Genomic DNA, 17,888 nt, shown 5'->3' with positions numbered 1-17,888 from the left:
TCCCATTTGGGAAGCTCCTGTGTGTTACAGCCTGATTTATGACTGTCCACATTCCATGGGAGATTTATGAGGCTCGTGTTAACCAGACAGCTGGCGGGGGGGGGGGAGTTTAGGAAGAACTCTGGGCCAAGAACAAGATTTGGTAAGATGGTCAAAAGGCTCGAAAAGATATTTACTGCCGACTGCTTTCTTTCATCCCTGCAAACTCCCTGGAAAAAAAGTAATATAGAAATATATTGTATAAACATGTGTAACCGCAGCAGGGAATGGCACATCTTGCAATGGAACTTCATCAACCAGCTAAGTGATTGACATTGACGCATGTTAAATAATATTTGTGATATTGTGTTCATTATCACATGGGTTGCAACAAGTAGATGGGCCCATGATGTTTGGGATAGTGGTCATGAACCTGTGGAAAATCCTGCTAGTGTGAGGGATAAGAAAAGTATTGTTGCTTTTTACATTCTCCTTAAACAAAAACAGCAATGCAGTGCAAGGGGAAGTCCCAATGTAAGGTGACCCTAACACCACTTTTGTGAATGGTTCCAAAAGGAATCCTGTGCATCCACCTTACCTCCTACAGCTGGTCTTTGTCCTTATTAGGGCCATGTCCAATGTGCAGATTCAAGTAGAGGGTCCCATGTACCCCACTAATGAGGGTAACAGGTTTATTTTAGGTGGTTCCATCTTTATTTTTTCACTGCAATGCCTGGGGTCCATTCAGACCATGTTCCAAGAGCACAGCAAAATGCTGCATTGCAGCCAGAAAAACCAAATTACACCACGGGTAATCCCAGTTGCACATGGCTGCAGTGCAAATCCTAAACAGCAACCACACAACCAAAAGTGGTTGCTTTTGCGCTTTTCAGAACCGCACTGCAATCAGTCAGACACATGCAAAAAAATGTTCGTTGTCCACTCCCCTTTATCTCCATTTCAAATGGGAAAAGCTGGAACTGCAGTTGAGCCCATGGCAAATTTTTGTGGCTTATTGTGGGTCTGAAATATCCATTATTGCTCAATGTGTTGTCCTTGGTAAACCACAGCACCGAAGCTTTGTGTGGATGTGATATGGTGCATTAAAAATCAATTTGTGATTTCCCCATTATCAGCAGGTTTTTGTGCCGGGCCTAGAACCCTATTTAGGGCTTTAAACTTGTGGCCCCATAACTCTTCGCTCACAATAAGATTTAAATGTTAACCAATTTTATGCAATTGTGCCAAATGTTTGGGGATGTATAAAAGAACCTCAGGCCAGAGGTCCTCTTTACACTACACCTTAGGTCTTACAGACAGAACACCATTATCATGACCCCATTCTGACTTCTAAACTAGTTGAAGCAAAATCATTTGGCCAACTTCTATGAGACAAGTTCAGGCGTCACTCTACAGGCCATCAGTCATACAGGAAGTACACATGACAAGTCGCATGAAATCCTAACAGCGGAGCATTGTACCTTTCCCCAACTATATTTACCTTGGCATACACAGCAGACAGTTTGTACTCAAATTCATAAATGTGTTTAAAGTGGGTGTAAAACCAAAAATTTTAATTAAAGAGACCCTGTCACCAGACTATACATTTCAACAACAATCTATAAAAAAAGAAAGCGACATTTAAGGTTATGTAGTGAGGTGAGAGGTAATTAGATCAGTGTTTCTTGCCTTCTTTAACATTGGGGAACCCTTGAAATAACATTCAAGGAAGCCCTGCTATAATTACTATATCCTCAGATCATAGTACATTATTGTGGTGATCAGTAGGAACAATTCCTCTTACATTGCTGACCAGTTGGAAGAATGTCACTGTTACAGATGAACAAAAAGATCATTGGTGCCACTTAAACTGACATGAGAGGTACAAATTGCTCATCATTGCTCAAGGAACCCCCAGCAACCTCCAGAGGGATTCTGATTGAGAAATACTGATCTAGACAGTTCCAAAGAAGGAAAGGGCAATCGTTTACAAAGAGAGAGGAAGCATATTGCACATCAACAAAAATAGTAGGGCCACTTTGCAATTGCAGTACGGACTTGACAGAGAGCCTATCCAAGAGGTGCTATTTATTCCTTGACGCGAAACTTTTTACTTGCTGCAATACATACATGTGAACTAGCCCCAATAATGTCCTGTGTACACGTGTTGACATGACATTATTATTATTATAATTATTATTAATAATAAACAGGATTAATATAGCGCCAACATATTACGCAGCGCTGTACAATAAGTAGGGGTTGTAAATGACAGACAGTGACACAGGAGGAGAGGACCCTGCCCCGAAGAGCTTACAATCTAGGAGGTTGGGGAAGTATCACACAATAGGATGGGAGATATGTAGTGGTGGGAAGTAGTGATGGTTTCAAAAGACAGAAGAAGACGGGTAGGCAAGTTTGAAAAAATCGATTTTGAGCGCTCTTTTAAAAAAGGAGAAAGTAGCAGCAACCTGAATAAGACGAGGACCATTCCAGAGAGTTGGGGCAGCTCTAGAAAAGACTTGTGTGTGATGAGGTTATGCATGTATTGACATGTATTAAAACATATAGGTATGAATTGTGCTTCTAGAACAGGCCCTAATTTTCTCAGGTGTTTTGTGCATTATTATTATACATTTTTACATTTGCTGTTTGCTTTTCCTTGGGATTGAGGCACTACTTTCTTTGTTTTGTGTATGGCTTTGTTAAAATCTCAGGGGGCCTATGATTCAAATACCACATATTGTTGCCAAGATCAAACAATCAAAGCTATGCCCAACATAAATAACAGCTGCAAGCCGATTGTTTGCTGTGGACAAAAAATTTTGCTGGTTACCACATTTTCAGCTCCTATTTTTTGTAAAGTGGCAACATTTATAAACTGAGGTTTTAGCTTTTTTCAAGAACTCCTCTTAAGAGATAGTGTACCATTCCCTTGCATGTAGTGGTACATACTTATCGAGTTATAGCTGTATCTCCCTCTTGCTCTTGTGTACTACCCTCCCTCACTTTTAGATCGTAAGCTCTTTTGGGCAAGGTCTTCGCCTCCTCCTGTGTCACTGACTTTGTCTGTCTGTCATTTGCAAGCCTTGTTTAATGAACAGCACTGCATTATATGTTGGCACTTTATAAATACAGTTTATTAATATAAAAATAATATTAATATATAGTATAGTAATATATAGAGATGTATGAGATAATCTAACTGGCTGCTCACCAGATTTGGAGCAAAGTTATAAAGATCCGTCCAATAACTAATCCACAACTGTGATGCTCACTGTTCTCCTTGCTGGAGAGGAAGCTGTACCTGAGAATTTGTAGTGCAAGGAACACCTTGCTTTTGCTCCTTCCTGTAGATCAATGCTTATTCCACTTCTTTTGCTGTATATTGAATATTACCCTACCAGCTCTCAGATCATGGGGGGTCAGATCTTCCATGATGTGTAAGCCCTGCTTATCTACCAAATCAGCCACCTCTACACTAAGCAGAATAACACATGGTAAGCCCATAGGCCGGATTTATTAAAGCTCTCCAAGGCTAGAGAAATACACTTTAATCAGTGAAGCTGAGTGATCCAACAAACCCAGAATGGACTTTTTCAAAGTTTTTTTGCTATTTGCTAATGTTTTGAATCCTGGATCAGATCCACTCCATGTTTGCTGAATAACCCAGCTTCACTGATAAAAGGGTATTCTTTCCAGCTTTGAAGAGCTTTGATAAATCAGACCCCATAATGGGGAAAAATGATAAATTCAGATAGGGCAAAGACAATAATGGTGGCAAAATCATTGGTCTCTGACATTTTTGGCATTGATCTAGAGTCTGGGTATTCCTGATTGGAAAATTGCAGCTTCTGCCCTTTCACATGGATATTTAATGTATCTTTATAAACTGCTACTTACTATACTTTTTATATAACTATACTGTAGCAGTCATCATTCTGTCACTATATTCACCAGCTGTTGGAAGAAGAAAACCTCCCAGACAAAATTCTCACTTTGGCAAATAAAAATATCTTGTCATCCTATTTTAGGACATACATATCATCACAGCTTGTTCCAGCAAAACTGGATTACGATAAAAAACAACTTGTAAAAAACACAAGGGTATAAAATAGGAAGTTTACTCTTCAAATATTATTTTGAGAAGAGTCCTAATTTGTGTTTCTTAATGATTGTCAGCAGCGCTGGTAATGGAGGCCTTTTTGTGTTCGATTTTGTGCACGTTGATGGGGGTTGAGGTCTCCCAGAGCTGACCCTTTAATTGAATTTGTGGCCGGGTGTATTTCAGAAGGTGGTAGGGTTGTCAGGAGATTCACAAGGATAATTGATTGACCCTCTGACCCAACATTGTCAGCACCACCCCGAACACATTAAGGGAGGGCAAAGAGCAGACAGATTTGAACTAAAAAGCAGCTTTATGAAAACCATTTACATAAATCAAGGCAATGCCACCTGTGAAATGCGATGATAGATTATCACGGAAGAAAATGCGTTAGAGAGGAATTAAACAAAATACATTAGGATAAAAGAAATTTTTAAAAATCCTATTAGCTCATTTTCTATAACTAGGCCAACAAAGAAACTTTAACCATTATCCTTTTTACTGTCTCGTGAGTGGTGTCATTAAGGGTTCTGACAGTTCAAAATTAATTTGCTTACTTTGCTGGACTGCCGCACACACGGCTTAAGTACATTTATAGGGACTTTTGCACCTGCCAGGGGATCTGTTCATTCTAATTTGGCTGGGAAAATGCTAAAATGCTTGTCCTACGCTTCTGTACAAACACAGCTTGATCAAAAATTCACCCCTAGTCTGCTAAGTGGACAAAGAAGGAGAAGCACCATACCAATGCTGGTCATCATTTTGCTCATTCTGCTTTCCTTTCGCCAAGTTCCTTGTTTCTAATTCTGTACCCCCTCCCTGGTTGACCAGATATTAAGATAAATACAGTTTCATTAAACATGTAAACATTTTAAATTCCCTGTAAATCCCAGAGTTCTGCTGTAAGCCTGTATTTTCCATTTTTATGAGCTCCAGGTGAAGCTAAACATCAAATGTAGAATTTCAGCATCTTTTAAAATGTGCATGTTCCTAAAAGCTTGCTGAAAAATGGCTGTCAAGGGACACATGGGAGGTTCTTCTTTCACCTCTCCTTCTGTTTCCTGATTATTACCCAATCAGTTGATTACCAAACCATGGGGACAGCTCTGACTTGATGAAGCAAAGTCATCCTTCTCTATCAAGAGGTCTCCCTCTACACAAGTTCTAGGCTGATGGAAAGAATACTAGTATGTCTGGCCATATTTTGATAAAAAATCTGTACTATAACTGCTCAATTGCTGTGCTGCTCACTGTTCTCCTTGCTGGAGAGGAAGTTGTACCTGAGCATTTGCAGTGCTAGTATCTCCTGCTTCTGCTTTACCCACTCTGTGAATCTGTTCTTCTTTCACCTCAGACCATGCGGGCAGCTCTGACCTGAAGAAGCAAAGCACTGCACCTTTACCAAGATATCCACCTCCACATGCTGGAATGTTTTGCCATTTATTTGATCCAAAAAAAAATCTGTCCCATAATTGTTTCATTACTGTGCTGCTCACTGTTCCCTTTGCTGAAGAGGAAAAAGTACCTGAGCATTTGCAGGGAAAGTATCTCCCTGCTTCTACTTTACCCATTCTGTAGATCTGTATTTCTTCACCACTCCTTATGCTTGATTATTACACCACCAGCCACTAGGTCACCAGGCCTTGGGGCAGCTCTGACCTGATGAAGCAAAGACCTGCTCTTTATCAATATGTACACACCTACCTGAATTAAATGTAGGTATGTTTAGTCATATTTTTGATCAAAAAATCTGTTCTTTAACTACTGCTCATTGTTTTCCTTGCTGGAGAGGAAACTCCACCTGAGCATTTACAGTGCAAGCATCTCCCTGATTCTTTTTCTTTTCCATTTCTTTTCTCTTTCATTTTGCTTCTTGATTATTACCCACCAGCCATAAGATCAGGGGCAGCTCTGACTAGATGAAGCAAAGCCCTACTATTTTTGATAATAGATTCTATTGACTGAAAAGGCTCTTCCACAACCCATCCCTCCCATTTTGCTCATTTTGGGGTGGGGTGGTCAATTTAGATAATGAAGGTAGAATTTTCTTTGATTTTCATCCACAAAGCAAGTTCCTAGTCTGCCAGCAACCACAATTATGTCTCTTTATGCCTTCAGGGGGATGTGGTTAGCCTGATGGCCTCCTGATCGAACAGTTAGGACAGATATGCTTTAGGATTGCAGACACTTGATATGTTTGGAGTCTTTTGTGGTTACAGTTTACTGAAGTTAACAATTTATAATCAATAAAACTGTGGTCTAGCATTTTTTAATCAAACTGATGTTTCTGTGTCTTTATTATACCAGGAAGAGACAATACCCCATCATATGTCAGGTTACAAGCCCGTGCTTCTCAAGCCAGCCAGGAATATCTTACACCTGCATATCAACTTCAGTTTAGGAGCGAATGGATCATTTATGAAACAGAAATAACAGTTTTCATTTTCTGGCAAGCAATACTTTTGAAAAACCTTTGATGATACATTTGTATCACTACTAGCCTATTCATGGGTGTCCAGAGACATTACATTTTTTTGAGTCAAATTTAATAAAAAAATTCATCATACCTGTACAAGGATAGTGCATGCATCATGCAATAGATTCTTATGAAGGAGGAAAATTGTTTTTTTATAACACACTTGTACTGTATCTAGTAAGTGTGTCAGCTTTCACCTGAAGAATCTGCTGATGATTACTGCTGAATATGGCAGAAGCTCTGTATTGGTAATTGCAGATGATAGAATTGCAAAATCTGCAAAATAACTGCTAAGGTCACAGTAATGCTCAGCAAAATGTAGCACCAGGAGCTTCATTCTATAGATCTCGAGGATATAATGCTGCCCATTCAATGGGATGAAGCATTAAAATATTTCTACTACAACGTTGGGGTTGATTATGTCTATTTAAAATGCAGTTTCCAAGACTTAGCACCCATTTTTGGCAAACACACTAAGGAAACCTATCTATGAACTTAGAAAACTGAAGCATCCTACAATGTATATTATTATCATATTCTGAACAAAATTACACATTAATAACTGTGTTACATACAAACACAGTGGTACCTCGATATAAGTCCGCTTTGGAATAAATCCAAATTGGTATAAGTCCTGTTTGTACACGAAAAAATTTGCTTGGTATACAACCTTTGCTTGGTATACAACCTTTGTGCTAGAACTTGTATGGGTCAAAATGAGTCATAACACCGCACGCTACCCTTATTTCGAGACAAAGCCACGACTGCCCACGAGTGTCAGTACGCCAGTTGCTACCATTCAGTGAACAACCCGCGCTATAACTCTCTGTGAATTACCGGTACATAACATCTCCTCCTCCCTTCTCAGCACCATCCTAGTAGGCACTCGACTCTTCTTAGCAAGGTAAAGTAAGGTTACATTTTCATTTATTTAATGTAATTGCTTTTGTATTTATGTATTTTAGTATTAAGCAGTGTTTAAATCCCATCAATGTATAATATGACAATACCAATAGAATTGTTTTTTCATGGGAACGGATTAATCATTTTCCTTTTATTTCGTATGGGAAAAATCTGTTTGGTAGAAGTCTTGTTTGGTATAGGTCCAAGGATCTGGAACAGATTAGGGACCTATATCAAGGTACCACTGTATACAGTTATTTGTATGGCCTCCAAAAAACTAAATTAGATCCTATGTATGTCCAGACACAAAGATCTGCCCACTGAGGCCTAGTGCTTCTTTAGGTTATGTTGGCATTTGTGAATATTAGTGATATCTGGTCCACCTAAAAAAGCACGGATTCTGATGGCAAAGGGTCAGGCAGCGCCAGTCTATAATTTCATTGTTGGACTAGTATAACCCCCACCCTTGGCCACCAGAAGCTTCACCACCTGTCTACCAACTGGCTTGTTTGCCATGCACTATGGTTCTTTGCACTTAAAAATTGTGCAGGAATGTCCATTTGAGGGTCCTGAATGTCTCATGAAAAAGTATTGGGCTGCCATAACAAAACACACATTATTATTAAAAATACAAATAATAATAGTAAAAGATATACTAATATAAAGTCACAATACAATACATGTTCACACTTGCTATGATGTTGCAGTGAGTTTACGGCTTCCTCATGCCAGAGAACCAATGCCTGTGCGGAAACATTACGTAGCTTCGTCCAGTGGCAGCCCCATAGAGAATGAATGGGGGAAATTACTTGTACTGCTCACTGCTGGCACCTGTCAAGTGTGCAGACACTGGATGTTTAAGAACCAGCGTGACCAAGCTGCATGGTGCCAACCACGGGGCAATGCTTGTACCTGAAGCAAGTCTTTCCTGCCCTTCGAGAGATTTTCCCGAACTTCAACTCCAGGTGACAACATTTTAACAAACAGAAAGTAAGAGGAACTCTCCAAAAGGAACATGGAATCAAGTTTTTGGCTAGATTTCAACAAATACTTGACAGTGTTAACAAAAACTTGGTAAAATGTTGGCCACTTACTTTCACACAGTCTTCTTCTCAAAATCCCTCTGATTTTATCAATGGCGTTATAATCAGAGACATGAAAAACATGGGCTGATTTGGGCTCAGAAGCTATCTCCTCCAGTTCTTCCTTGAGAGCTTCCCCAACACCTACAGCAAAAATCCTAATTCCAGCCTTATGTGCTGCGGTGGCAGGCTCCAACACCAGATCTTGGCTCCTGCCATCCGTTAGCAAAATGGCCACCTTTTTAATGGCCCGTTCTCTGGGTCGCCCACCCGCGTCCTCGGAGAAGCTGTACGTTGTAATGTATCTCAAAGCATCTCCAGTGTTTGTGTTTCCTCCATAGTATTTGATATTCCTGGCCGCCTCTTTTACATCCTCACGAGTCTGATATCGTCCCAGATCGAACTCTGTGTAGGGTTTACCACTGTACCGTACTACTCCAACCCGAGTCTTGTCTGGTTCAATTTCAAAAGTATCCACCAGGTTAGATACCCATTGACGAACCTTCTCAAAGTCCTCTTTGCCTACACTTGAAGATGTGTCCAAGATGAAGACCAAGTCGTAATGGACGTTTTTACAGCCTGAAAAATTAGAAAAGAAAATTTTTTAAAACAATATAAAAGCGGCACAGCATTTTTGTTTTGGGGAGGGGGGTAAGCATTTCCCCTTCAGCAATTTTATTTTTGTTTTTATTTAGCAATTTAGCAATTTTTATTTTTTTTTTTATTTTTTATTGTTATTCTGTGTTAAATGTGCTCATGTGCCACCTAATGTGCCACCTAATGGCATTCCTTATTTCCCTATTTAATGTACAGCGCTGTGTAATATGTTGGCGCTATATAAATCCTGTTTATTAATAATAATAATAATAATTCCTTACCTAACATTGAAATAGTAAAATCCCCCCCCCCCCACCAACCATAAAATGTTTGTCTTGTCTCTGTGCAAATACAGCACCAGCTTTGTTCGGACATCATCTATGGCCAGCTTCTACTTCCCAACCTGTTACTGGCCCATAAAAAGGTGGACTCTTTTTTCAGTTTAGAGCTCCCATTACCCCAAAATTTTGGTGACAATTGTCAGATTCCTGCATTTTGTCAATGGGGAACACAAAATGAAGGTGGATTTCGGTACTTTTTAGGTATGTAGTTGCATTTAAATGATTTATCAGGGAAACAACTTCTTTTTCAATCTTCATTCTTGAATTTCGTTCTTATGCCCAAAAAACCTTTCATATTTTATTTGCTTTTTCACCAAGAAAAATAACAATTTTAAGAGTAGCAAAATATTGATCACATATACTGAAAAAAAACAGAATACAAATAAACAAAACTAATCCAAAACACCCACACATATCTTTAAATGAATAAAACATAAGAGTGGATTGCTGGATTTTTTCTTTTTTTAATATCAAGTACAGCTAAGCAAAACTGAGAATGAAAGCAAATGAAAAAAAAGAAAAATCGCCATTATTTTGATTCCAAAGGGAATTATGCCATACAAACAAACATCATCATTTTAAAAAGCATTGGAGTCTAGTTTCTTTTTTATCCCTTAGTTAAAGCAAAACTAAAGTCCAGAAAAAAATTATCCCAGCACACATGCCAAGAAAGGTCACCAAGCTGCAAAGTTTGTGAGTAGTCAGGTAAAAAGCTTATATTGCAGAAGACAATAGCTCTGTCACCAGTCTGTCTGCAGATCATCTGCTTAACAACCTGGAGCATCACCAGCATCCCTGTAGCTGTGAATTTTCCACTGTTTTCAGCATCCCCTGCACAGAAATAGGGGTTGTGCACAGTTCAAGGTGATTCTGAAGCAGGTGATGCAGCCAGTGAGCGGATTGTACAATCCTGTCCTGCCATTCACTTTTGGGCCATTTAATACCTCTCCAGTTCCAGGCTCAGGTTGCTGGATGCCTAGTGCTTTTCCTGCCTTTCTGACAGCTAGTTCTCTGCGTAGATTTTCTGGATTTGACCTCGAATCTGGCTTGTCTGCCACCTGCCCTGACCTCAGCCTGTTCAATCTCAGCCTGATAGCTTTCCTACACTTAAATCTTCTGACACCTGTACTCCCTTGTGGGGGGGCATAGGAGCCATGACATGGTGACCTCCATGCAGCAAAGTAGTTAGGTGGCCACTAAAGTCACCGGCCCATCTGTCCTTTCAGGGTGAGCTGGTGAAGACCAGGGCGTCACTTAGATTCAGCGCCCCAGGTAATCCCAGGTTACTTGCCAGAGGAAAGCAACCCATAACAGACTCTATAAAGTCCTTCTTACTACATGTTCTGGTATCAAACGCATTCACTGAAGAGAGGTATTTCCAATTCATGAAACATCAGCAAAAAAAAGAAATCTCCCAGGGTTTTTTTCCTCAACGGGATCAAGGTAATCAAAATTTAGCCTCCTGGCTTTCTCAGTTTGTCCCACAGACCTCAACTTCTGTGAACCTCCTGGGCTCTCCCAGCACAGAAGCTACACCGCCTCTTTGCCTGAGCCACATGGCCTCAAGCTGCCCCTTCCCCTGTTCCAAAGGCGGATGCCTTTTTATCAATGGTCAGGTGCACCAGAGCCATCTGCAATTTATGACCTGAAAGCAGGTTGGAGTGCCTGGCCCACCCATTCCTTCCAGGACACTCTGGGCCTGGATCTCAAAAAAATAAAAAAACTGTACAGCCTTATACAGGCCCTTGATGGTAAAGGTGAACTGAGGTGAAACTAAGGTGTATGTTGCCAAATGATGCCAAATAGCTTCCATTTTGATTGTACCACAATGCCCATCTAGAATAGAAAAAAAATGCTTATACAGATAGGGGCAACAGGTAATAAAAGTGTGTAACTGAGGAGACTCACCTGCCCCAGAAAAACTATAGTGTTAATGGCATCATGTACGTTCCTTTTTCATTTTTGTTCATAATGTTTTATTGCATCTTCGCATCTTTAGATTGCAATTGTCTAATAATCTAAATGACTGCATAGCTAATATTTTTCCTTCCTAGACTGGGACTTATTGACTGACATTTTCTTTTTCCTATTGGACGGTAGTGCCATAAACTGTACAAATTCTTTTGCAGTAAGGGTTGTGGGTGTCTTAAAATGATAATGATGTTAAATACTTAGCGGAGTTCTTACAAATCTCTCAATAATTGCCTTGTTTGAAACTTCATCTTTGCATTACGGTTTGACATTTAAATAATCCCCCCCCCCCCCCCCCCCCCCTCTTCCATAAAAGTGAAAGACGTTCATTCGCAGTTCTTTACATGCATAAATCTTTCTATTTGATAAATACAACCAAAGCACTTTGCATGTGTTAAGCAGCCCCCCCTCCTTCTTCCCGTACCCCGGAGATTCTTTTCAATGTGTTCCGTCTGCGGCCTTCTTTGTCCGCCACTTTGAGAAAGAAGATTGAAAAGGTCAGTGGTGGATGTCAAATCTTTTCCTGACCTCTATGGTAAGCAACAGAGCATTATGAAAGGCTACAAATGTTTGGATTGATTTCATTAATGTGAATGGCAAAAAATGGCATGCCGATGTTGGGGTGGAACTATGAAGCCTCGCAGGTCCTGACTAAGGAGGAGCAAAATTAAGAATTTTTATTAAAATTAATTGGAAGATTTTGGGTAAATTGTGACATTTTGGTGAAATGTGTTGGGGTGAATAGAGAAGGTGGTTTTGGTAACTGTTGAAAGTGAAAAAAGCTCCTAAGGGTTAGAAGAGCTTCTAAACTGGACCTTGAGCTTAAAGCTGCCCTATATTACCCTATTATTTTAAATCAATGAAGGAAATATTCAAGTACAAAAATATAAATATAACACTAGTGGGCTGGTTTAAACCAACGGCATTGGGCAGCCCTACACAGGCCCAACTTACCAAGCCAAACTGTCTAAGGTCCTAAGGCTTCAGTCTGTAATATGGCACATTGGGATACTCTGCTAGCCCCCAATGCTATTCAATAAACATTAAAAAATTACAACATTTCTGGTTCTGGCTTCAAGGAGGTGAGAATAATGTTATTGCTGCCAACTGATCACTCAAAATTATTCTCATGGGATTTCGAAGTGCCCAGAAGGAAGCCCGATCTCACCCGAAAGGGGGTTGTTGTAAAAACTGGGATTGTTTACATTTAGAGCTTAATCTCAGCAAATGTACTGCAAATGTATTTTTATCTACACATTTTATCTACATAAAAAGGGTTTCAATAAATTTCTAAGAATCCTATTTTTTATCAGCATTGGAGTTTACTTGTAAAGGGAACATACACAAATTTTACCCTTATGCTGTGTTAGCAGATTTATTGGGATGGAGATATAAAGGTTTGAAATTTTTACCTGGAGGAAATGCTGCTTTAAGCTACCTCTAGTACCTCTAGAAGGGGTAAAATGAGCAATTAATGATTAGGACCCTCTTGTTTAACAGACATCACATAACTTAGTGCCCAGGGAAAATCAGTGTTCTAGAAAAGCTAAGTTGTTTGTTTATCTATTTTAAGAACCCTGTTAGGACTTAACTTTTTTTGAATAGGGAAAAGGAAAATCAAGTTCTAATTCTATCACAGTGTACAGGCCTGGACCCTTCATCCCTTGGTTATGGTAACATACCAGCTCTTTGGGCCTGAGAGTGTCCACCACCAAGTGCCAGGACGAACATCAGCAGCACAAAAGAAGATATTCGATATCCTTCACCCTTCGGCATTCTTCCTGTCCAGCCTTACAGGGTGATGAGATCATTTAAAACATTCACCTGTTTAAAAAGGAAGACACAGCTATTATTCATTCTTCCTATAGAACAATTCAAGACATTAACATGCTTTTTTTGCTAATTTTATCCATGCAAGGCCCCTTTTTTCCATTTACAAAAAGTTATATCACTCACATTTGCCGGGGTTACTATATGCATGTCGGAGTAACCAATCTGTAGGCTATGGTCAATCAAAATGCCAAACTTTCCATTGGATTCTATCAATAGCCACCACCTTGTCCCCAGCCAAATGGTATGGTGTACCTCACTGACAACATCTTTTTGTTTTACAATAACAAAATAAACACCACAAAATCATTAGCAATGTAAATGTTGGCTTTGAACTGGTTGGTAAAGCTTTACTTTAAAAGTTTAATAGTTCCACTTTTAAGAATCCAGAATCAGGCAGGTAATTTTTGTGGAAAGGGACAAGCAATGTCCTTTGCAACAATCCCTTCTGCCTGCCTGATCACTTCAGGTATCTGACAAAATGCTGGGATGCGCATGTGCAGCTTCAGCTTTGATAGTCAAGATACCTGGCAATTCCAGCGTCCCCTGTGCGTGCTAGGACTGAAAGAATATCTCAGTCCAACCAACCAAGATGGATAAAGATCATCTTTGGGAAGAAAAGAAAGAAGAAGATGGGGGGGCCCTATGGGAAGGGGTCCAGGTGAGTACCTGGTTTAGTTCCACAAAAAAGGTTCACGGTGGACAAACTTCCCTCTGGCTCATGCTTATCAAGGGTATTTCATGATATAAAGCATTTTTGACAGCCACCAGCCAACGAGAATTCTGCCAATGTACTGACAGTTGAACTTGGCAATATATACATCCATTTGTGTTGTAATGCTCACTGAACCTTGAAGGAATCAAACCTAGGTAGCTTTGTCCAAACATTCTGTGATGGAGCAACATTTACTACCACTTAAAACATACACACCTGGAATATTCTACACCAAATATTGTTTACGGAAAAATCAGGTTGACTGCTTTCAAAATAGACTTCTAAAGTTTACTAAGTTTTACAATCTAAGAATTTAAGGGGATTCCAAACAGAACAGAATCAGCATTGTTTTCAGACTAAGTAGTAGCAGTTCCCAACTAAGAAAGATCAAAAATGAAAAAAAAGAAAAGGAAGAAAGAAAAGTATACAAATTACAATTGAATACGTAAATATTAATCTACATAATACACCCAGATATTAACTTAAAAGAAACAAAAAATAAAATAAACCAAAGAAAGTCATTGGTTAAGCAAATCAGCAAATCTCTTCTTAGCATTTCATTGAGTAAATCTGGGAGTTTGGTTTGTATTAATCAATAAATGTAACAAATCTACTCATCTCTATTTATCAGGCTCTGGTTTTTGTATGCTTCTAGAATTTATATATATATGTATATATATATATATATATATATATATATATATATATATATATTACTATCTGTACTAATAAAATCAAAGCCCATTTTTGCCGTCCAGTGCCCAAAGCTACCAAAAACTGAACTAAGAAGATGAATTTATTGTAAAGTCAAAACAGTGCCATCCCTTTATATTTGCTGGCTGCTCTCTATAAATACATTTCCCAAAAAAGTCTTTTAGATAGTGATGAAGGTTGAAAAAGACCTGTAGCAAAGTAACCGAATACCCGGGTCTTTGTTTTATCACCCTGCTGTATATTTTAGTCAAAGCCAAAATGATAAACATGAGCTCATCTTCAAAGCAAGGGATGGAAATGACCTCAGGAGATCTTGTTTCTAATTTTATGTGGAAAAAGGACCCTACAGAGGTATGTGACATCACCCAAATTAGAGGATCCTTTTCATGATGTCCTAATCAGACAATGTCAGTGGTAAAAGGGCCAGAAAATTACCATGTGTCCTTAACGGAAATTTGTACTGAGAGATTAATGAGGGGAGTAGTAAAAGCAAAGAAGTTACAATGAAAAGGAACCACAACAATTTTCAAGAATATGAATAGACACTATGAATAGAGTAGTGCAGTATTTCTCAACCAGGGTTCCTGCAGAGGTTGCTAGGGGTTCCTTGAGCAAAGAGCAATTTGAACCTCCCATTTTAGTTTAACTTATAGCAATGATCATACCAATGATCTTGGCTATATGTAAGGGTGACAATTCCCAATAGCCAGCAACATAAGAGGCATTTGTCCCAATGACCACCACACTAATGTACTGTTAGCTGTAGATACTGTTATTATTGTCAGAGTTCCTGAAAGTTATTTCAAGGGTTCCCTATTTTAGGGAAGGTCAATAAATGTTGCAGTAGGGCCTTCTTGGAAGATATCTTCTTGCCTCACTTTATGATGGTGGGTAAAGCCTTGAAAGTTACTCCTTTATACCTCCTAAAAACAATACATACAGAACCACAGGGCAAAATACAGATACAGCCTAACTGTTTTAAATCAAACCGTATTAGACTTGTTGGTCATCATCATACCCTGTCCAAAGCTACTTGTTGGTCATCAATCTATTCTCCATAAAAGCGTTCAATACATTGCACTGAAGATGGCAGGCCAGGGCATTGTGATTGCCAGAATTTGTATCCCACATTTGCTGATCCCATTCCGCTTATGGATTGGGAGTCATTTAACCCACATCCTTTGAACCCAAAGTGCCAAGGGTCTGCACCAACCTTTGACTGACAAAAGAATGCTACACATTACTATAGCACATACCTACTCATGTGCAACTGATCTACAACAATGACATCCAGAACCTGTCATTGCTAAGTCTTTGGAAGGTGCCATCTTTGCCATCAGCTCCATGGTAGACTTTAATGAAATTGGGCAATCTATTGGATGTAACTCTTGTGCCACACCCAATGCCAATCCCTACACTACATGGCACATGCGTTGTACAGTATAGAGCTCAAACAAAAAGCCACCAAGATCCAGGGATTTATTTTTTTTGACAAAAGACCTTTCTTTCTTTTTCAGTTAGTACCGGTACTACCTCCTGGTGGCGTCTTGTTTTCTGAATTAAAGTATGCTTTACGTAGAACGTTGGATTAACATTTGTGTTAATCCAACGTTACTCCCTCCCGTTGGAGAGAGTTTGGTCACTTGCTGTCCTTCTAATCACAAAGCTTAAGAGAATATCCCTCAAATGGCTACACGAACAGCAATAAAAGCCATAAGTGGCCTTAACTCTACCCCAATCTATCTAAAATTCAGATAGGGTACTGCTTAAATTTATTTTCCAGCAATGTTAAACTCAAAGGCCTGCTGAGGAATTGTTGTTCTGGCACACAATAAATAAATAATAGTCTGAACATTTTGCCAACGCCGGCTGAAATAACATCTGAGCTCCTTCCAAAGCACCAATCTGCACGGCACCTCTCTGCACCTCTCCAGCAGCAATAGAAACCATTGAACGGGGTTGGCATTGTTGAGTTGATTGTGACACTTCACAAAGGGAACAATGGTGCCCAAATGCACACAGAAACAGCCAGATACAGTTTGCAAATGTGCTTTTATATTATTGTGTGAAACGCATATCGTCTGTGGGATGTCAGAACATGGAAAAAATGTCAATGAGGGCTGGTAATATACACCTTAACTCCTTAGGTTGACTTAACCCTAACAGAATGACACTTAATGTTCCAAATCTTCATAAACAACATTTGTTTTCATAAAAAAATACTATTTACGTTTTGTTTTGTTTTTTTTAATCCTTTGTTGCATCTCAGTGCTGCAGAGCTGGCAGTCCTGGCTGCATCTTTGCATCGACTTCTTGTCTATATGTACCCTGGTGATGGCTACATGGTATTTCCTAAAAGGGTTTCTAAATGGTGACACCTATGGTCCATGCCTGTGCAATGTGTGTTGAACTGGCCACTTTTAGTCATCACTGGAACCTCACTAATGGCTCAGTTTGAGAAAGGGACAACAGGTTGTCATCTTATAAAAAAGATAGTCCATGATCAAAGACGTCTATGGCAGATTCACCAGGGAAATAAGTAAAAAACATTCATGACTTTTTATATTCTGTTAAAATAAAAAGCTATGCTAGATTAGTGATTGGATATGTATAAACCTTAATGACCAGTCCATGAGGATTTATAGCTAAACTGCAGCTTGCAGTAGATCTATGTTGGCTACGTTGAACTTTGTCTTCCTTTTGCCATTCATCATTATCATAAATAACCCCTCTTTACTGTAAAGTAAACTACTTATTCTCACCTGTTATACATACCTGGTTTCTGGCTCTCTCCAATTTCGGTCCCATTGTTTAGATCTTGCATCAAAATGGACCCATCATCAGATATCACATTATAATAAATGCATGCAAGCTAAAATGTGTCTTTGTAACACACTTAGAGATCACAGCACTTCCTCCAACAATGCCTTTATTTGAATTTGTCTCCATTAAGGCAGCTCCGTTTTTGTTCAGTCATTGCCCAGGTTCACAATCTACTTCCCAGGCTGTTTGAATGTCCTACAGAAGATCAAACCCTGATGCTGCCTCTCAACTTGTGATCTGCTGCAAAGTTAAAACATTGCAGGTTTATGGAGAATTATACATAAAATGCTTGCTTCTGCCCACAAAATATAAATGACATCATCTTAGCCCAGACAAAAGCACTTATCTGGAG

General features: G+C 39.3%; 1 protein-coding gene across 1 annotated transcript in view; it reads right to left on the bottom strand.

Annotated features, from left to right (window-relative positions):
- The window catches only part of COL22A1 (collagen type XXII alpha 1 chain), a gene marked incomplete in the record, with an annotated part of 162,270 nt that extends 148,995 nt beyond the window's left edge, over nucleotides 1–13,275 (bottom strand). Inside the window, 2 exon segments of the mRNA XM_072410629.1 lie at nucleotides 8,558–9,124; nucleotides 13,137–13,275. Coding sequence (XP_072266730.1) covers nucleotides 8,558–9,124; nucleotides 13,137–13,230 — 661 coding nt within the window.
- Between the last annotated feature and the right edge of the window lie 4,613 nt (nucleotides 13,276–17,888).

This window comes from Pyxicephalus adspersus, chromosome 5 (assembly GCF_032062135.1).
Source record: "Pyxicephalus adspersus chromosome 5, UCB_Pads_2.0, whole genome shotgun sequence".
NCBI lineage: Eukaryota > Metazoa > Chordata > Amphibia > Anura > Pyxicephalidae > Pyxicephalus > Pyxicephalus adspersus.
The sequence above is the reverse complement of the archived record's forward strand: the minus strand, read 5'-3'. Positions and strand labels throughout refer to the sequence as shown.